At 36.2% G+C, this 23,123-nt stretch overlaps 1 protein-coding gene across 2 annotated transcripts in view; it reads right to left on the bottom strand.

Annotated features, from left to right (window-relative positions):
- The window catches only part of Syt1 (synaptotagmin 1), a 196,489-nt gene extending 174,469 nt beyond the window's left edge, over nucleotides 1-22,020 (bottom strand). For both annotated transcript variants that reach the window (XM_076853144.1, XM_076853145.1), the window contains exon 1: nucleotides 21,855-22,020. In XM_076853144.1, the coding sequence (XP_076709259.1) occupies nucleotides 21,855-22,020 (166 nt within the window). The remainder of the gene's footprint in view (nucleotides 1-21,854) is intronic.
- Nucleotides 22,021-23,123: the final 1,103 nt, after the last annotated feature.

Below are 23,123 nucleotides of genomic sequence, written 5' to 3'. Positions count from 1 at the left end.
CATGGTAATTATTAGTACATAGGGCTTCATTGCAGTACTTTAAAATGTGTAGAATTTCCATTCTTTCCATTCCAATTCCAAGATTAATTGATCAATTGTTTTAATACATTTGAAAATGTGGTGTCTGAGTATATTGCAAAACTGGGTAAAATATATAATCAATTTCTTCTTCCCTATGATGGTGCATATGGCGATTATGCTTTTCTGTAATAAATTTTATAGCACATTCTAAGCATTAGAAAGTGTGATTTTACTACCTCCTCTCTGCCTTGCATTTCCTCCCTGGCCTCCTTCTTTGCATGCTACCTACATTCTTAATGTTGCTTTTTGTCCTTTGATGGCCTCTGTTAATTTTGTTTTCCATTGTGAGATAAGGATACTTGGCACATTTATGGAGAAGTTTAAAATTAACACTTTTAATTAAAGTCTGTCATTAGAAGCCACCAGTTTGCCACTGGGGGGCAAGAGGCTTGACTTCAGAGCCCTCCTGCTGGTCAGTAACAAGGCTTCAGGATCCTTGAGTTCAGAAACAGAAAAGGAATATTTTCTGCAGAGCCTCTATGGTTTTAGAAGCAAGGCCCTAGAATTTATTGTTGCTGCACTGATTCTGTATCTTGATTAAACAAAAAAAGAGCACAAAAGGGATCTAGCAAATATTCTTCTCTTAATTTACCATCAAAATTGCATCAGTGTGGAAAGAAAAAATGCCCCTCTGTCTGATGTTTTGCTTGGCACTGAAATGTGAGAAAATATGTGGTTATACTTGAGTAATTTAAGAAATTTTATCTAACAAGTCGTGGAGGAAAAAATATCATGAAAATATTGAAGACATGGGAAATGATTCTCTTTAAGTTTAGAGATCATTTTAGGAGGAAATTATGTTACTTGTTCCATGCAAGTTACATGCAATATAAATTACATATGAAGGAAGTACAGTACACAGTCTTACTATAGGCTATTGGGGGGAGGAGGTAACATCTCCAAACAGCTTGTTTGGATCTGGGACTACCAGGCTTACTTTTGAATGCTGTTCCGTTACTTATTAGTTGAATGAAATTTGTTAATAAATATCCTTAATCTTTAATTCCTTATTTGTGAGCTGGGGATAATGATAGCATCTCTCTCAAAGGGTTGTTGTGAGGAATAAAGGATATAACTATGCATTACCAGATATATTCTCAGAAAATGGTCTTCCACAACAAGCAAGTCATGATCCCCAAATTGATTCTCCAATAAGTGCACAGAGGAGGAATCCCTTGGGGCAAAAGTGCCTCTGACCATTGTTTTGTCTTCACACATTTGGAAGTAGACCTAAGTGGCCAGAGAGAAGATCATGGAGCAGATGAAGTCTCTGGCTTCCCTTTTTTCTGCAAGGGGCATTTTTCTCCTCTAGGAGAGGGAACTGGGAATGACCCTGGACAGAGTGATCTCAGGATTAGTTCCCAAGGATCCAGGTGATTCAGGCAACTGTTCTTTGCATGAGTTCCTTGAGGCTGCTGTAACAAATTAATACAAACTCAGTGGCTTAAAACCACAGACATTTATTCTTTTATTGTTTTGGAGGCCAGAAATCTAAAATCAAGGCGATGGCTAGGCCATGCTCTCTGAAGGCTCTAAGGGAGAATCTTCCACTCTATGCCTTTCTCTTAGCTTCTGGGGTTGCCAGTGATCCTAGAGTTCTTCAGTTAGTACATACTTCCCTCTAATCTCTACCACCATTGCCACACGTGTTCTCCCTGTGTGTGTCTGTCTCTGTGCCTCTGCTTTTAGGATGCAACTCATATTGGGTTAAGGACCATCCTATTCCAATATGAACTCAACTTAATTAGAGCTTCAAAGACCCTATTTCCAAATAAGGTCACATTCACAGATAGGTTCCATAGGTTAGGACTTGAACATATCTTTTGGGGGACACAGTTCAAATTACAACACCCACTATGTCCTTTTGAATTTAAGTAATACATTCCTAACCTCTCAATGTGAATGTTATTTTTTTCTCCATTTTACCACCACCACTTATATTCTACTTAGTCATTTTTCTATGTTTACTAAAAATATGACTTTTTATATTTTGGGAAACATATTTAAAACTTGCCAATGTATGAAAAATTCCTCATTAAACAAATCTTTTTTTTTTTTTTTTAATCTTTCCTCATAGGATTTTTCTTACCATTCCGTTATTATCAGTATAGGAAGCCCCAAGTAGGAACCTGAAGCATGTAGCAGATAGGGCAGCTGAAGATCAATGTAAAAGTCTTAGAGATTTGGTGGATGTTGTTATGGTTTATGATAAAACTGTTTTTTTAAACAAGTAAACAACTAGTTTCCCTTTCTAGGCATATAGCTATGGTTTTCATTATTAAATTTTCAAAATGTTACTTTGTTATGCTAAAATTCTGAATATTTTTTAAAACTCACTTTAGCCAAAGGGATGTCAATTTTAGGAATGGTAAGAGAGAGACTCAGCATGTTTGGAATGATTTTTATCATATGAGGTTTGTTGAGTCCAAACTTCATTTTTTTTTTGTAGGTTCCTTACATTCTTTTTTTTTTTAACATATTTTTTTAGTTGTCAATGGTCCTTTAATTTATTTATTTATATGCGGTCCTGAGAATGGAAACCAATGCCTCACACACGCTAGGCAAGCGCTCTACACTGAGCTACAACCCCAGCCCCATTTACATGCTTTTTTAAATAAAGCATTCCTCTCCACATTTTTGTTTCTTCATATGCAAATTCCTTATAAAGGAGAGTGCCAGGACCTTGCAAGATGTAAACATTTAAAAACATTAAAGTGGGCTGGGGATGTGGCTCAGCGGTAGAGTGCTCACCTAGCATGTGCGAGGCCCAGGGTTCAATCCTCAACATCACATAAAAATAAACAAAATAAAGGTATTATGTCCAACTACAACTAAAAAATAAATATTAAAAAATAAATAAAAACACTAAAGTGCTAAATTTAAAATTTCTAATCATCAAGTTGACCCCACACCTCATGGTCAATGTGAACTAATTACTATCACCAAAATATGACCTCAAGAGGATTTGCTATACTGGGAGTAATTGATAGTAAACTGACACAGCTTTCACAGTCCTTTAAATGTTGCTCAGGAATCTGCATGGGGACATTTAACCTCTGTAAATAAGCTGGTGCTAACTCTGGAAATATACTACCTTAGTGGCTGTAGCAGAATGCCTCCCAAAAGAGCAAAATAACAAAATGAGAATGAGAATACTGCTTTCCATTTCGAAGCCTTTTAATTGTGTAAGAAATTAAAAGTATATGGTGCACATTAACATTAGAGAAAAGTCTCTATTGTCTTTTCATAAAGTAAAATTCTTTGGCTCTCACTTGCTGCTGTCTTGCTCTGTTGTTGTGGTAAACAGAACTCTACAGTGGCTTTCAAGACCCCCCCTCCCCTGTGAACATGCTTCACTACAAGGGTACACTCCATGGTAAGGGGCAGGGAGCTTGCAGTTGTAATTAAGATCCCAAGTCGGTTGCATTTGAATTAATGGAAAGGGACATTATTCTGGGAGATCCTGAATTCAAGCCCCTAAGGCAGGACTGGGCACTTCCTCAGGTGAGAGAGATGTTCTCTTATGGCCCAGAAGAAGCAAATGCTGTAAACCCACCTATGGAAGGGGGTAGCTTTAGGAACCGAGGATTTCAGTCCCACAGCTACCAGGACTTGAATTTCCTCTTCTGTACTCTGGTTGACACCCTGTACCTTGTGGACCCAGTGAAACTGTGCCTGGATTCTCGATCAATAACAACTGTGAGATTAAGAAATGGGTGTTGTTTTAAGCTACTAAGTTTATGGTAAACTTCCATGCAGTGATAGAAAACTAACACATTTCTCTATAAACCATTTTTTTTTGCATTTATGTATAATAGTAAACCACAATCTCTTTAGTTCAATTCAATAAATAATTATTTAGTGTCTATTCTATAAGAGCAACATACACAAGAACACCCATCTTTGCCTCCAAATAATTTAGAATAATTTGAAGAATAAGACAAACAGAATACAAGAATACAACTGGCAAGTGCCAAGAGCATGAGGCTCAAGGAGAAAACAAGACAGAAAGATCTGGTCAAAGGAAGCAGGAAAAGTAGTACAAGTGTGTTGGTGTATGGTCACAGCAACTCTTGGATAGTCCAGGCGAATTAGGCAGGTGAATGAATCAGAAAGGACTTCTCACACTCAAGGTATCAGTGGACCACCACCAACTTTTCTGTCCTATGTTCACAAGCAATTTCTGTTCCAAAATATATGAGGGCTTAGTACTGGGGATGCAGATATGTGGTGGCATTGGAAAACAGCCAAGAGACATCATCTCTGACTATGGTAATGTGATCCATTTTCTTTTATCTGATTGTATTTACTTACTTAACACCTAGTTTCCCCTCACCTGTTAAGTGTGTGGGCTGTCATGCTGTAAGGGCTCTTATGGGTGAAAAGAGCCCATGCTCCAAGCTTTTAGTTTCCACCCCCCCCCGCCCCGCCCTCACTTCTTAATTCCTAACTCAAACCCTGCTAGCCAACTTCTGATTCCAGCTTTCTCATGATCTATTTGCAGCATTTGTTATGCCTGGATGCTGATATATTTAATTATTTTTTTCTTCTCATGATCAAAAAGTTAAAAAAAAAAAAAGAGAAATTAAATTAGTTCACACTCTATTCTTGAAAGCCTACAGATGCTCGTGGTTTGCAGAATAGAGCTGACCTGCTTAGCAAAGTGCTAAATGTTTTTTAAAAACTGGGGGTCCCATTCTTTCTCCTCCACCCACACCACTCAATGCATCTTATAGTCTAATCACACCAACCTCATCAGTAACCACAAAATTCTGTCATGGTACTCGCTCTGTTCAGAATGCAATGCCTTTCTATCAGTTCTCTGGTTTTGCAAATCCTTCTTTGTTGCAAGGCAAAATTCAAAGGCTTCCTCTCTTTCTCATCTCCTTTTCTCTAAAGTTTTTTTTCTTTCTTTCTATCTTTGTGTGTGTGTGTTTGTGTGTGTGTGTGTGTGTGTGTGTATGCACATGTGCATGCACATTCAGGATTAAACTCAGGACCTTGAGCATTATCTCTTTTTCTCATTCCCAAACCATTTTTCCTTCATTGGTGCTAGCTTATTTGTGTACCTCTCTTTTAATACTTATTTTATTTGCCCTACTATTAAAATTTATTTTACTTAACATCTTTGAGACTTTTTCCTCCCTTATAAAATTGAGATCATAAATGTATACTTCACAGGGTTGTTATGAGTAATACTTGGTCAAATTATAACTAAATATATCCATGAGGGACTGGACCAAGCACTCAGAAAATATAGGTGACGCTGCTTCTCCGCCCCACTAGACTAAATCCAATGCAAAGGCAGATTGCATGCTTCATTCCTTTTCTGTTTATCCCAAACTATCAAGAAGTACATTTAAAAAATTTCCTTTGAATTGAATTGACTATTGTTTCTCAGAAATTCTCCCTGTAATAGCCTCCATGACACTTCATCGTTCTTTACTCATGACTTTCTCACAGCTCATTGATCTCTTCATCAACCTCTCTGCGTATCTGTGAGTTTTGTATTGTAAGAATTTATTATTGGCTTGCTCTCTCTTCGGCTCCCCGATGCAGCCCCTCTAATGACAAGTATCCACATTTACAACTTGAACTTGTACGTGATCCACCCCCAGATCTGTTTTCTAGGGCTGGGCTCTCTCCCTGTATCGCCCACTTTTTACAGGGCACAATGTAGCCTGGTTATTCAGCTTCTCTGGAATTACTTTTCATTTTCTCTCTTCTTCACACCCTCAGACCCGGTTTCATTGCCTGTCAACAGCACATTCACAGAGTCTGTCACATCTGTACTTTCTTTTCTCTGGCTTTCATTATCTCATACTAGTGTTCCTTCGGTTGCCTTGTTCCTGTCTGCCCCTCTCTCTGGTTCTTCTCTTGCAAGCTCTCCACCCCACGCACGGCTGCCAGATTGATGTTCCCCAAACAAGACTATAATTATGTTACTTCCATGCTTAACTATCTTGAATGGTTTCTGGCTTCTCTTTAACCGGATATTGATGGTCCTCTCTAACCTAATTCCAAATTACTCTTTGATGACCTTCTACACATCTCGTAAGTTTCTCATGTTGTTATATTATTGTTTCCCTGCACGTCCTGCTTCTCCTATTAGATTACAAGAATGATAACAGTCTATTTTGTATCTCACTACCAAGATATCCATCCATTCCAAACACTTTTATTTACTGCTAACTCTTCATAGGGCATATAGAGTATAGTGTGGAGTATGAAATAATAGGATGAACTCTAAAATTATCTTCTCAGAACTTGAAGTCTAATAAGGAAGCTATGAGCACAATAAAACTATTTGGTAGAGACCATAAGTATATTGCATAATATTGATATTCAGAAGGAGCTTCTGTAGAAGAGCTAGGATTTGAAGTGAGCCTTTCTCTTCTAGGAGAGGGAGATCTGAATATGCAGAGACTGGGTGATGGCATTTCATATGTGAGCACATCCTAGAAAAGGCAAACAGACAGGAAATGGAAGCACCTATCTGTGGAATAGTGCCTAGTTCAGTCACCTATAGTATTAGGTAAAAACAAGACAAAAAGAGGTTGGAAAGGTAGATTGAGGTTAGACTACAGTGAGGCTTGCGTGCCAAATAAAGGAGTTTAAAATTTAGTGAAGGGGAGGTATTAAATGCTTCTGAATGAAGGACTTGTATGACCTGAGCAGAACCCCAAGAAGAATGTTCTGGAAGATTTATGTAAAGTGGACTGGCTATGAGTAGAAAATGGTTGTGAGAAGTCCTCTTAGGAGACTTTAACAATTGTAATATACATGAGAGCCCAAACCAGAGCAATAATAGTGGAAAAGGAGAAAGAGAGAGAACATGAAATATGAATTATTAACTGGTGGGACAATGGAGACACAAAGCATCAAGAATCAGTGATACAAAGGTTTTTGAACTTCAAGGTAAAAGGTACACAAATATGTGTGTTCTTCTGGAGAAAAATTTTATTCATTTTGGATATACTTACTTCTAATTGCTAAGGGGACATACAGATGAATGGATCTAAAAGAGAACTTTAAAAAATCATTTCATTATTTTATTTTGCATTTTTCTACTGATTAAGAATATTGAGCAATTTTTCATGAAACTATCATCCATTCACTGTTTATGCAAATCTTTTGTTCATTTTTGTATTGGGTAGCAAAAGCTTTTTTTAAAAAATATATGAGCACTAATATCTAGGGTATATAAAGAATTCAAAAAAACTAAGCACCAAAAAAATAAATAACCCAATCAACAAATGGATCAAGGACCTGAACAGACACTTTTCAGAAGAGGATATACAATCAATCAACAAGTATATGAAAAAATGTTCATCATCTCTAGCAATCAGAGAAATACAAATCAAAACTACTCTTAGATATCATCTCACTCCAGTCAGAATGGCAGCTATTATGTTGACAAACAATAATAAGTTTGGTGAGGATGTGAGGAAAAAGGTACACTCATCCATTGCTGGTGGGACTGCAAATTGGTGCAGCCAATATGGAAAGCAGTATGGAAATTTCTTGGAAATATGGGAATGGAACCATCATTTGACCCAGCTATCCCTCTCCTCAGACTATATCCAAAGGACTTAAAAACAGCATACTACAGGGACACAGCCACAACAATGTTTATAGAAGCACAATTCACAATAGCTAAACTGTGGAGCAACCTAGATGCCCTTCAATGGATGAATGGATAAAAAAAGTGCATATATAAACAATGGAATTTTACTCAGCAATAAAAGAGAATAAAATCATGGCATTTGAAGGTAAATGGATGGTGTTGGAGAAGATAATGCTAAGTGAAGTTAGCCAATCCCCCCAAAAACAAATGCTGAATGTTTTCTCTTATATAAGGAGGCTGACTCATAGTGGGGTAGGGAGGGGGAGCATGGTAGGAAGAGATGAACTCTAGATAGGGAAGAGGGGTGGGAGAGGAAGGGAAGAGGCAGGGTATTAGCAAGAATGGTGGAATGTGATGGACATCTTTATCCAAAGTACATGTATGAAGACACGAATTGATGTGAATATACATTGTATACAACCAGAGATATGAAAAATGGTGGTATATATGTGTAATAAAAATTGTAATGCAAAAAAACCCCGAAGACATGAATTGGCATGAACATACTTTATATACAAAGATATGAAAAATTGTGCTCTGTATGTATAATAAGAATTGTAATGCATTCCACTGTCATGTATTTAAAAAAATAAAATCAATTAAATAAAAAAAGAGAATCTTGAAAAAAATATATTCTGGAAACAACTTTGGCAGATATATGCATTTGGATGTTCCCTCCCAGTCCATGACTTTTCTTTTTCTTTCATATTTATGATATACTTAGGGAAGCAGAAGTCTTTACCTTTGAAAAAGTCTGACTTATGAAGTTTTCCTTTTATGGATAACACTTTTGGTTTATTTTTTAAGACAATCTTTGCTGAAATCAAGGTCATGAAATTATCTTCTATATTTTCTTCTAGAAGTTTTACAGTCTTAATGTTAACATTTCATTCTACAATCCATTTTGGATTACCATGAAATTGTACATTTTCATCACAAGAACCTACTCTATACAACCAGTGAAATAACTAAAATGAAAAACACTGACAATTGCAAGTAAAATAATTAGTATACTATCAAGCAATTCCATACCTAGGTATTTCCTAAGAGAAACAAAAACATAGACATATGCCCCACTCAAAGATTTGCACAATTCTATGTATAGCACATTTATTCTTCAGAGCCCCAAACTGAAAACACTCAAAATGTCTGTCAACACATATATGGTTAAGAAAACAATGAAAATCCATGCAATGGAATATTACTTCCAGTATAAAAAGAAAAGGACTACTTAGCTACGCAAGGACATGGGTGAATCTCAAAAACATCATATTAGGTAAAAGAAAGCAGACACAAAAGACAACATGATTTCATTTTAGTGAGACCCTGAAAAATTATAACTAGTTGACAGTGACAGAAGACAAACTAGTCGACAGTGACAGAAGTAGTTGTACTGTCTAAAGCTAGAGATGGTGGAAAAGAATTTGCTGGAAAGGATCTAGAGGCAATTTTGTGGTATGACAATTTCAATGCATACATATTTCAGATGCACAGAACTTTGAATGTGCAATGGGTGTGACTTATTGTATGTAAACTGTACTTTAGTAAAGTTCAGAGAAGTAGGGAATTTAACAGAGACAACTAAGCTATAAGATGGAATTGAAAGTCCTGAAATTATGAAGAAATCACAGAGGTAGAAGAATGCTAGAGGATGATCTTTGGAGAGTATTACCTGGAGGCATTTTGAGGCAGCAGGAAGAAAGAGAGAGTGTTCTCAGAAAGAAAAAAAGAGAATTAGAGAATAGTACATCAGAAAGGTAAGGTACCTGGCATCGTGTGCCTGTACATGTGTGTCCAACTCTCCTGGTCTGAGTGAATGGCCAGATCAAGTCATCCCGATAGATACAAAGCTGCACCAATCTCCAAAAGGAGACAGAAGCAGCAGAACAGTGAGGAACTACCTATATGTTTTCCTATAACTGAAGTCCCAGTGCAATCTCAAGTGCTCAAATTTGAGAAAGATTATTAAACTCAAACCCTTACGGAAGTACCTGGTTTTCAATCAGTACCACTGGCATTATAGCTTAAGACTACTTAATGCAAAATAGCAAAACAGATTTGCTACTGATGAGGACCTGGAAGGCAGCCAGTTAAATCGCATTAGAGCCACATTAGCAGATCTGGAAAGTAAGGTGGATGGATGACAGCAGCCGTGGAAAGGTTAGGTGACGTGGAATAGTTCCAATCAGTGTGGGCCGAAGATGGCTGGCAAGGCCACATTGAAGCACCACTTCAAATGGCATCTACTCTTGTGGAGTCATCATCAACAACAGTAGCTGAAAGACTCAAAGGCTGGGCTTTGTGTGCCTCATAGGGTGAGACAGGGAAACTCACAAAGTTCCTGTAGACAGGTGCTCACCAAGGCAAACCTCACAAAGGTGCCCATTGCAAGAAAAGCCACTGTAACAACATTTCCAGCTGTCTTCCAAATTCTCTTCGTGAAAGCAAAGGAAATTAGGCTGTTACATAGCAGTTGTCATATAAAAGGAGCTTATCTCGTTTCCTGGGCATTCCGATACATTATTTTTAAAACGAAAAGTTGAAACTAGAACTGTATCCTAGATTTCCACTTGAATATAAATGCTTGGGAGGAGAACCATTTACCCAGAGGACCAATTTGATGACTGCTTGCATCTTGTTTCTGAATCCAACAAGGATGTCACCCGGCCCAAGAGAATAAAACAAACAAGGAACATTTTTAATCAGTGCAGGCAAAGAGGATAGAAAACAGGACAGAAGATGACAATGTTAAAGGAAAATAAAAAAGGTTCAGGAAAGGAAGATAAAAATAAAAGGAGAGAGAGAGAAAAAGAAAATGCTGAACTGTAGAGTGTGGTGCGATCAAGGACAAAGAAAAATAGGGTGGAAAGGTGTTTATCTTGGGTCCAGAATTTGATTATTACGTCCTCTTTCATCCTGTTGGAAGTCCTTTTCTCAATAACTCAATAGTATCATCAGACTCCTTTGAGGTAAAGGAGAATGATTCTGCCTACTATTGAGTCAGATTTTTTGCTGAAACTGGACACAGAGATGACAGGACAAGAGTCTCCAGCCCCAAGTAGATTGCATAGGTTAAGAGACACAAACACAAACAGGTAAGTACAATATAAAGTAAAAATTACGAGTATATGCAACAAACAAACAAACAAACAAAAAACTTGGTGCATAGGGATAATTGCTGGTGTTGATTACCAGTAGACGAGGAGGTTGGAAGAGGGGACAGGGAGATCTTGAACAGGAGTAGAGTTCAGAAGGGTATGGAGGAGTAGCCAGGAAGACAAGCAGTGACTAGCTGGGACTTTCAGGCACAGAAGACAGTCTATAGGAAGGTCTGGAATCATGAAGCTCCATGGATATGAATTGATATGAAATAAGGTTTCTGTCCTGCTGGAGTCAATTTCAAGGGCAGATAGCTGGAGAAAAGGATGAAACACAGGCAAGAGCTGTCTCCGAATACATCCTATAAAGCTGTCAATGACTTGCTAAGATGTTTTAATTTAGAAGTCCTTTGGGCTGAAAAAATGGAGTCGGTAATGCCACTGAGGCCCCGGACATGTAGAGTTGGTGTTCTCTGACTTGGTTCTGTAGCCTGGCATTCACAGACTGGCACACATCAGCATGATGTGTCAACAGGCAGTAGAGGCTTAGGCACTTGGAATATGGCCAATACTATATTCTAGAAATTGGTTTCAGCCCTTTATGTATATTGATATTTCACTAATCACACCTTCCCAGCAGAACATAGTACTCTTATTATTCTTATTTTACATGGAGTCTAAATGATTTGCTCAAGGTCACACACTAATAATAGAAAACCCAGGATTTTGAACCCAGACAGACCTTGCTATAGACCACCTTGCTACACAGCTCTCACGGGAGCCAACAGTGCTCACCTGACCTGGGCTACTCAGCCAGGTGGGGACAGCATCTCTGAGTGATTAGCACAGCATTATAGACCAAGTGCTAATGAACTTGGACTACTGAAGCACACCAAAGAATTTAGAGAATATGGTTATGACGGCAGTGTTTTTAATCCACTTCCATAGTTTATTTACTGTTGACCCAAATCCTTCTGAAATGAAATGATTTTAATAAAATTTTATTTTCAAGGCATTGGCCAGTGTAGCTCTGTCAACTACCGTTTATTACCCGGAGGTCACGGTTCTTTTCTATAGTTCTATGTTCAAATAATGACATGTCTATCAGCCATTAAATATATTTCTATTATTTGTAATCTATTATTGCCTCTCCCCCACTCCCTTTCCTTGTTTTCTTCCTTCAACTTGGATGTGTGAAAAACAGGTTGAAAATGAAGAGTGAAAGGGAGGGCTGAAAGTATTTTTCAAATTTCTCCAGGGCAGCAATTTCAATGTAAGTGTTGCCTGGTGGGGAAATCTTTAAACGGGCCAATATTTTCTTAATCTTTACTTCAAAGTTATCCAAGTTCACTCAAAAGACAGGCAGAGAGGCATATGGACTCAGAAGATAGGAAAGTTGAAATCCTTTTATTATGGGATTCTCATGAATGAAAATCAAAACCAAGAAAAATAAAGGCGAGTGCTAAAAATAGAATGGTACATCACATAATTTTCCTCTGGTTTCTGCTCCTAAATTCTTTATTCAATTTAAGAGGAAACTGGCACAAAGCTGACAGGTCAGCAATGTAATATAAAAGATCTACATAGTCATTAGAGGGAGGAAAAAAAAAAAAAACAGCAGTTGCCCAGTTTTTTTCATTCTGCTGTTTTCTTGATAGATTTGCTTTTGTGGTCAGGTTTTGTTGAGTGACAATTTTTTTTTTTTCCTTTCAACATAACTGTTATGTGATAAGGAAAGACTTTTGGAGCTATTTTAAAATATACATGTATATTTTTAAAGCAATTTCAGCAAGGTTTTTCCTGAGATATTTTAAATATATGTCCAAAATACTATTAACATCCCTTATTTTCCTTGGGCATGTTTACTTAATATCTTTGAAATGCTAATAGAATATAGCTAAATAAGGTTTTGCAACTTAGCTGAGATCTTAATTCACTTGGTGGCTTTATGTGTTTCCCATCATTCCATAGTACCTATGCTTTGGAAGTTTATAAAATCCCTCAACACTAGTTCTTTTTAAAGGTATGAATTTCTTAGGGGAATTGTTTGCATAATAGGATTCCTAGAGTGAAACCACAAGGATACATATAAACAAACTTCCTGAAATGCACCATCAGTAGTATGTACTTCTGTTAGGTTTTTACCTTGATGTTGATAGAGTTACTTTGCACACTTGTGTAAAATCAGTGTTATACACAATGTTCCACTTTATAACAAGTATTTCCTAATATTCTTTCTACTGTCTCAGAAAAAAAATAATAGATAAAACCATAAAACTACATATATAATTAATAACAGTATGTTTCTCCATATAATATAAAGGAGAAATAAAAATACAGTAACTTTTAATAAGGTCATTTGTATTTCAGCACAAAAATCCTCCAGGTACAACTTCATTGGCAGACAATGAAGTAATAAAATGCTTGCAACTTCAAAAAGGATGTTTGCATTTAGAGAAATGAGACAATCAAGTTTTTTTTACACATCAGAAGCAAATCAAAGATTAGCACTTAGGTGGATATTGTAATAAAAGGTAGAGTATTCAGTACATATGAGAGACATGAAAAAATACTTAACATTTGTATGTAAAATAGTTCCAGGTTCAGATACATATAAAACATTTCCTTTTATATGTATTTCCTATAGGGATTTTGAAATTTGTGTAGAATCCAGAACAATTATTTACTGTATGAGGTTGTCTTCAAAGTTACAGATGAATCAGCTCCTGGGCACATGCCCTCTAAATGCCAGGAGCTGCCCCCATGTATTTTTAGCGTTCTAACACTGGCCCAATAAATACCCACTATCTCCTGTAGGGGGCAGTGTCAACTTTGCTAAAAACCACTGCTTTAAGGGAAGTGGACCTGTCTGCGCCAGGATTAAATTTTTAATGGTTATTCCACGGGCACACACAGAATATTCACATCCATAAGTATATTTCCTATATTTTAAAGAGATTTAAACTAAAATAAAGAGTTAAATAAGATGATGAAATAAGCTAGGTTGAAATAAAATACATGTTTATTGAATGGAAGCATGAATCACTATATTGAGGTGTGATGAATTACAACTCCTATCTTTAAGTGTCTCATCCCAAAAAGATTCCTTCAGCGTTGTGCGGATGAAGTCACTTAATATTGCAAAGCACTTGCTCTGAGAATAATGCTTTGTCAGAAATGTACCTTTTTCTTATAGACATTTCTATGTAGTAGAGGCTAACAATGAATAATTTCACACATTGTAAGAAGAGCTATTTCTGAAGTGTGATAAGTGAGTCACAGATTACAGGTGATGCTGAGTTGTAGACAAAGAGTTTATTTACACAATGAAATAAAAATCTATTACTGCTCAGTGAGTAATCAGTTATTAACATGACAATCTATCTGGATGAGGACAGTAATAGAACTATAAGAAACAAAGTAAATAACTTCTGCTTTTTAAGCCAGATAATGCCATGACAAATTCTGAACTGTATTAAACTTGTGTTCCATATATTTACTCATTTAAAACAATTATCAAAAGATGAATAGCAAATGTCAACCTTTACCTCCAAATGGGCACAAGGAAGACCAGTGGCTTCCAGTCCTGGTTGTAGGAAGTGATGGTTGTGGTGATGTGTAGCCTGCATAATATCCTCTTATGGCTTAAACATAAAACTGGAAAATTTTCCTGACCATACCCTGCACCTACAACCTGTACTATATACAATTTACTTGGAAAACTCACATACATTACTAAGCCTCAGTGTTTTTATCTATGAAGTGGGAATAATTATTTTATCTACTAGACTTTTTACATGGCTTAATGGAATCTTATTTCACAGAATGCACAATACACACATACATGCTAAATGCTCCATAAACACTGGTGATTTTTACAGTAATTATTGAAATTCATATGCTGTGTATCACTGTAGTATGTTCCGAAAGGTTCTTTTCGTCTGTTTCTTGAAATTAATTTCTTGACATAAATTTCATGTTCATGACATTGAACAATGATGTCATACTCATTCTGTAGCCACATGAGGGAAAACTAAGTTATGGGACTGCATTTTTTTTTCTGTGTTGATAAATATTTGCTTGTACTATATTTAACCAACTATATCACTACTTGTTGTTTAGTTTTAGTGGCTGCTGCTTTGAGAGTTAACACTGATCTACCTGCTATTTCGAAAGGCCAGTGCTTTCAAATTGTGTTCCTGGCAGCCTGATGCCCTTTCTGCTGACCCAAGTGTCTTGGGGAATGAGTGAGGAAGACATCTTAAGCTTACAGCAGTGGTTCTGCTTTATCTGTCTTATAAATTTTAGCATTTATAATGTATTTCCTTTGAAAAAAGGATCCTTGGCTGAAAAGTTTCATAATCTATTGCTTTCTAGATCCCAGTTCCTCCAAGTATGGTACAAGGACCACATTGCTTGGTATAATAATAATTTTTGTAATATGATACTCTAGAAATTGTTTCTAGCAAGAATTGATTTATTCTTAAATAAAATATCCCCTGGCCTTTGTTTGACTCCTGCACTGGATGAGAGCTTTGTCATTGGATATAACCTCAACATGGTACCCAGCAGATCCCAATTTTACTACTGCCTGTGGTGTTAGAAACTTCAAAGTATGGGGGATACAAAGCTGTGTAAGAAATGGTCCCTTGTCCCTGAAAAATTTACCTGTAGTGAGAAAGACAAGCAGAAAACTCCAGATCACTGAGACAGTGAGAGATTTAAATGAAGAACTTTAAAAAGTTAGAGGAAGACTCACAATCTGGCCTTGAGAAATGATGGAACTTCCCATTTTGGTGGTGACATGGGCACTGGCTTTTGAATGACAAAAAAAAAAAAAAAAAAATGTGTCAGAGTTAGTGGAAAGAGCCATGAGAAGAAATGCTGGAGTAGGGAAGTGCTGACTGGATTTGAGTTGTTTCCAGATTAACATTCACATGACTTGAAAGCAGGGGGAGGTGGCTGGGAGCGAAGGATAATAATAATAGTGAGAGTTCTTATTTGAATGGCTGAGTGAATGGGATTAGCCAGGGAAAATTGTAGAATAAGAATGAATGAAGGTTGAAACTGAAACCTTAGAAAACAAGATTCTCTACCACTTGAGGATAGAAAGGACACCAATAAAGGACCAGGCAGAGAAGAGAATAAGGGAGGTGGGGAGGGAGAAAGAGCAGGAAAGGAGAGTGGAGTCCTAGAGTTTTCAGATGATAGTGGCTAATAGTGATAACGATGCAGAAATATCTAACCAAATGAAGAATGATAGCAACCCTCAAAATCATGTATCAGTAAATTCCCTGTGACATTAGGGAAAACAATTTTAGAACATGAAGGATGAAAATAAGAGCAGAGGACATTGTATCACTAATGGGAGATGAAGAAATATATGTCAGGACCAGGATATATATTTTTATCACGTTTGGTGGAGCTGTGAAAGAGGAGGATAGAATGGTAGTTTGATCAGTGAAGGGAGGTCAAGGGAAGAAAGTTTTAGAGCATGAGGGAAGGAAATTTTATTTCTTCAGCACCTGCTGTGTAGGTAATTTTCTGGGCACTTTCTGATCTGTGAACCATGAACCATGAGCACACATGTGGGCTAAAGGGAGTGAGGGAGCGAGACAGAGAAATTAAAGAAGGAAAGAAAAGGAAAATGGGAGATGATAGGGTGAGGAAACACCAAGAGGAAATTCACCTTTCCTAGCACGGGTGTCACTGCAGCGGGCCTAAAGAAGGCAAGGTACACATACTGGATGGCAAAGTTTCTGGAATTTTCTCAGTTGGGGTGACTGACCTGAAGACAGGGCTTTTCTAAAATAGGAGTGGACTTGTTAAAATGATAGCTTGAGTTCAATAATCGCTAACATCTAAATAATGCTTACTCAGACATCTGCCAAGCACTTCATATACATTGATACTTTTATACAGTGATCCTAAGATGGGGCAAGATTTTCACTCCCATTTTATACAGGAGGAAAGGGATCCACAGAAGGATGAATTAATATGCCCAAGGCCAGATAGCTACTGTGAAGGGGAACTAGGATTTGAACTCATGCAGAATGCACTCAGAGCTTGTGCTTTTAATTCCTGTATCAATCTGTCTGTCCCAAAACTTTCTACATGAGTTACACAACGATCCTAGTCCACTTGCTCTTATTCTGGACCAAGAGTCAGGATTTGGCTATTTGGCTTTCTGCTGTGCTTAAGGAAAGGTGCACTATACTTCAAGAAGCTCATGAATATCAAAACCTTAATCACAGCTATTTGGATGACATGAGTTCATGCTTTACAAACCAACCATGGCCCCAGTCATATTAAAATCAAAGTTGCAAAATAAAGAAACATTCTCCCAAACCTTGTCTGCTTCATTTAGATAACAGTGTGCAGAATGAATTCAAAGATAAAAATGCTTAGCATTACCATTTCCTTTCCTTTTAATTTTTTTAAGCTCTGTGGTGTTATGGATGATATCATCAGGCAATTTGGTTTGAATATGTTCCACGCTGGACTGTGCAGATTACCTGACTAATGACATGCACACTCCTTGCCATTGTGACACCTCTCTTCTTACAAGTGGGAATTTCAAGTGACAGACTAAAGCTGTTTGCTATCAATTTTGCAAAAAACACATCTGCCAGATAGCCACGATTTAGTTCAGAGACCAAAATCGATTAATATTCTAATTTGTTACCTGTCATTAGTGTCACACTATATTATGCCAAGCCAAAAGTGATAACCTTTATATAACATATGCTCCTAAAGGAATTTGATTTTAGGGATATGTTTTATTTTTGCTTAGTGTTGTTCCTTGTATACAAATCCCATTAGAAATTTCAATTACACAGGCAGTAAAAATTGTAATGGATTAAAATGAAAGTGTAAAATATGCACTGTTACAATCTTTTATTAAAACTGCATGACTGTATTTATGATATGGTTTTTCCTAACACCTATTTACTCTACCACGAGACGATTTTAGGTATTTTGCTTGTTCTTTTCTATCATATTAAGGAGAGTGGTAGCAACATAATATTTTTCGTAGGTGTTACTCAGGTCCTCTAGTATTCTAGTAAATAAGATAGCTGGTCAAAAGCAAATCTCTACTGAGGGGGAGACTTATTATCTGGTCTGATTTCTAGTACCTAATAAGGGACACAAGAACAGGGCAATGACTTGGCAAAAAATGAGATAAGATTAGCTAAGGTAACAAAAGAAAAGAGAATTTCATATACACATTTTTTTTTTTCCAGCTGATGGTTTTCGTACTGATAGACAGGAAGGAAAAAAAAATAGTAGCTGGATCTAAGTTTAAAAAGGCTAAGAGATGCAGGGGCTGCCATCATAAAATGGAAACATTTTGCTTTTTTCAATGTGACAACATAGTTTAGTGCTAAAATGATGTTTTCCTTCGTGCTTGAAATATAACATTTATATTTTAATAATAGGCTTTAATTTTTCAGAATCTTAAAGCCTCAAAGTCTAAGAAGGATGGTTTGGGATATGTTAAATCGACATTCACTCATTCATCCATTCATCAAATTTATATTGAGTGCCTTGTGTGTACTTGGCACCAGCACCCAGCAACTGGATTATGTTTGAAACAGACCCACCCTCTCACCATCATAGGATTTACGTTAGTTTTGGAGGGATATGGAAAAATTTTAAATCAAATAATAAAACACATAGCATAGAATGTGGTTCTAAGTAATGTAGTAAGAAATAAACCAAGGACTAGAGACAGTACATGCTCTCAAGGATGGGGATACAATTTTAAATGTGTAGTTGGGGAAGTCCCAAGTAAGAAGCCAACACTGGGCAAGACCTAAAGGAGAGGAGTAGATAAGTTGTGCTGATAAATGGGGAACATTTCCATCACATGGTTATCAGCCTTGCCATGTGCCTCACTGTTCACTCTTCCAGAGGAGGAGAGTGTGTTGAAGAAAGATAGGTTATGCATTTGATTTGGTATTATTCATTACTTTCTCTGCGTCCCTATAACACATTTCCATCACAGCTGATAGTTTAATAAAATATTCTATAAGTGGGAGTTTGTACCAATAACACATGCATTTGGCTTCTATCTGGTTGTTGTAACCTCAAAATACCTGGAGTTTATATATCAGTCCATTAACTCAGCAGCAGAGCAAAGAAGGGAACTGAGATCTTGCTTTTCTCACTGTAGGGCTCATTTAATGGACCATCTCCAACCCTTCTCTATTATAGATCTTCCTGCAGAGGATGATAGTTATTGACAACTCTGTCAAGAGTGTGTCTCAGATGAACCTGAACTTGTTAAAAGTGGATGGAGAAATGAATGTCTCTAATGACTGAGGGATAAGAAGTTGATTCCTCTTATTTTTTATTTGGTCTTTCAATATTCTTATAATATACTCCTATAAAATTTAAAAAATCTCTCATCTAAATTATTGCAATAACATGCTTTATCTTTTGTCCCTATGTAAGCCATTTTCAATACTTGAGCAAGAATGATCTTTTAAAAACCTAAGTTAGAACAGGGGATACTTCTGCTCAACAATGCTCAAAAAACCCTGCATTGTATTTCACTTGGTAAAATCCAAGTTCCTTAAATACTCCACAAGGCCCCACATGATATGGCTTTTGCTATAGACAAATTCAACTTCTGCCACACTCTGCCTTGTTCATTCTACTTAAGACACCTCAGACTTCTGGAATTCCAGGCAAAAGTTTGTCTAAGTGCTTTTGTCTTATTTTCTAGATTTTTTGATAGCTTTTTCTTTTACTCCTTTTGGTCTTTTTATGAAGGAAATTGGTCCTGATAATTGGGAAAAGGCAGACTCTTCAATAAGTGGTATTGAGAAATCTGAATATCAATATACGGAAGAATGAAATTAGACCCTTATCTCACACTATATAAAAATTAACTAAAAAATGGACTAAAGACATAAATATAAGATCCCAAACTATGAAATGACTAGGAAAAAACATAGGGGAAAAGTTTCATTACATTGGTTTGGGTCATGACTTTCTGGTTTTGACCCTCAAAGCACAAGTAATCATGACAAAAATGAATCTGGGTGTGGTGGCACATCCCTGTAATCCAATCTACTCTGGAGAATAAGGTAGGGAGATCAGAAGCTCAAGGTCACCTCTGCAATTTAGGGAGGCTCTAAGCAACTTTAAAAAAAAAGGCAACCCCCCGCCGCCAAAAAAAAAAAAAAAACACAAACCAAAAATGGATAGAGGATATTTTATCAAACTAAAAAGCTTCTTCACAGAAAAAAAATCAAAGAGTGAAGAAATAACATATAGAATGGTAAAAATATATGCAAACTATTTATCTGATAAGCGGTTAATATCTAAAATATACGAGGAACATAAACAAACTGAATAGCAATCAAACCACTCAGTTAAAAAAAGACAAAGGACCTGAATAGATATATCTCAGAAGAAGACATACAAGTAGAAAACAGGTATATGGAAAAATGTTCAACATCACTAATTATCAAAGAAATGTAAAATAAAACCCTAAGGAGGCATCACCTATTATCAAAAAGACACAAGATAAGAAATTCCAATGAGGTTTTTAAAAGAAATTATATTAGTATGCTCTGGAGATGTCATGACTTCTATGTTTACTGCAACACTATTCCCCATAGCCAAGATATGGAATCAACCTTACTTTGTATCACTGGATAAGTGGCCAAAGAAAATGTAGTATGTTTACATAATAGAGTACTATTTAGCTATAAAAAGAAGAATATTCCCATTTGAAATAACAAGAATGAACTTGGAGGACATTATGTTAAGAGACATTAGTCAGACACAGAAAGAACAAATATCAAATGGTCTCACTTATATGTGAAATCTCAGAAGTTTCTCATAGAAGGGGGGTTATACATCTGAATGAGAAGCCTCATACAGAGGCTGTGGAGTAGGGATAGGGAGAAATGGAGAAAGGTTGATTGATGGGTACTAAGCAATGGTAGATAGAAGCCAAGAAGTTCTTACTGGCTGTTGCACAGTAGAGTGACTTTTTAATGATTATATACTTTGCATTTCAAAAAGCTAGAATGAAAAATTTTGAGTGTTTTTTTATGAAGAAATGATGTTTGAGGAGACAGATAAGTTAACCCAATCCAGACATTATACCATGTATAAATATATCAGAACATTCCATACTACTCTATTCATATGTAAAATTTTATGTATCAGTTAAAATTTAACTATGAAAAGAACTGGAGCTCATGGTTACTTGTGGCTGGGAATGTTGAGAGGTAGGTTGGGGAGATGTTCAAATGATACAAAATTTTAGTTAGATGGGGAGAGTGAGTTCAAGAGATATATCCTACAACATGGTGACTGTAGTTAATAATATATTGTTGTCTTGAAAAGTATTGCGTGAATGCAAAGTGTTCTCTGCACAAAGATGATAAGTATGTGAATTGATGCATTTGTCAGATTTGGTCAATTAGTCAGATTTGGTCAATCCACAATATATATACTTCAAAACATGTTGTACAAGAAGATTTTCTCTGTCAATACAAAATATAAAAAAATCAAGAAAATTAAATGCCACTGATTGGATTTAGTGGTAAAACTTATACAGATAAATTTAACGTTCAGATTTTTGCTTTTACCTGATGATGACAAAAATTTCAAAATTGGACAAAAGATTTTTAAAATGTTGAAAAAGAATGGGAAAAAACCCAAACTTGCAATACTGAGAAAGTAAATATTAGCTACAGTTTAGGAATAGTTTTTATAATGAAATAATTTCATGAATGCAAATCCAAAATATATATAGCACAACCTATAGTACAACATTCATATTCTTGAGAGAAACAGACATAAAAGACATTAAACACAACATACCGATTTTAAAAATACACTGGATTGTCATTGATGCAGTATAGTTAAAGACAATAAAGATGGAATAGTAAGATTATTCCATTATATGATTGGAATACTACCTTAAACATTCAAAGATTAAGAGTTCTGCTTTTTTTAACCAATGAGTAAGGTAATTTTCAACCCTTTATTTTTACTCTGATAATAGTATATGGGATACTCACGTGGAATTTTATGTAGCTCATTCATGAATTTCTCCTTCAGCTTAGAAAAGGCATCTTCTTTTCCCTCTCCAGGACTGGCGGGCTCAGTGGCATTACTGGGTAGAATAGTCGCAACCGTGGTGACTGGCGGGGCTGCCAGGGCCTCATGATGACTCTCGCTCACCATTTTAGTTTCAGAGAAACTGTGAGGGGAGGGAAGCAAAGAAAAAGCAATTCAAAATGGCTCACCTGACCCCACATCAAAGGTATATCCGAGATGAAAACATCACAGGTCCCACCTGCTCACAGGCTAAATAGTCTGTCATTAGCATATTACTTTATGTTGGTGCATGAAATATTTATGGGACCACAGTGAGTGGAGAGTTCTTTTCCAGAGGGTAAGACCAGATGCAGCTAGTGAATGGCATTCTCTCCCAACAATACTAAGCAAACTGTCAAATCTCTTAGTAATTTATTTATACAACCCATGTGTAGATTTAACTTCTAACCTGTATCTTAGTGAAATGTGTATGAAACAATTGTTGACAATATACACACTCGACCCTCTAAACACTTTGTATCTTCTCAAAGGAAAGAAGAGATATTTGTATTAGAAATGGTGATGAGTCATAGCATACTTTCAAAATGGTAGTGACTTTTTAAATGGTTATAAATAACACTATTATAACATTGACAGTCTCAGATATCATGAACATGATGCAGAAATCAGTTCTTGATTTCACTTATTGATATCAAATTTTTTTTCCCAGTCTTTTAAAACATTTTTTTTTTTTTTAATTTACTGTAGGCAGTACTCTGATCAATAATTCACTTGTCTTGCTGGGTGATTTCTTTAGGTCACTGCAAATGTGGCATGATTGGCTACATTGACTATCAAGACACTGATGATGAAACATGACTTGTCTGTGTAATTATTTTAATTTATTTAGGTTGATCATGTCATTGAATTATTTTATTAAGTTAATTTATTCAATTATCTTAAGTGCTTGTTTAATCTTCAAACTACTAAAAAACAATCCTAAGATAGGAAATGAAAATATCTTAGTCTTGAATTCTGAAGACATCAGTTCTAGTCCTCTTCACTAGCTAAATTAATTCTGACAAGGACCTGACTTCTTAATTTGTACCCCTTCTGAAATGTGAAACTGAACCTTGCCCTTTCCACATTTTTTTTTTTTAAAGTATAGCACATGTGAGGTGTTATATAAATGTACGAAAAGTATTCTAAAGGAGTAGAAATAAACTCATATTCTGCAAACCAAAAATATT

The sequence above is a fragment of the Callospermophilus lateralis genome, chromosome 4 (genome assembly GCF_048772815.1).
Source record: "Callospermophilus lateralis isolate mCalLat2 chromosome 4, mCalLat2.hap1, whole genome shotgun sequence".
Classification (NCBI taxonomy): Eukaryota; Metazoa; Chordata; class Mammalia; order Rodentia; family Sciuridae; genus Callospermophilus; species Callospermophilus lateralis.
This window is presented reverse-complemented; position numbering and strand designations above follow the sequence as displayed.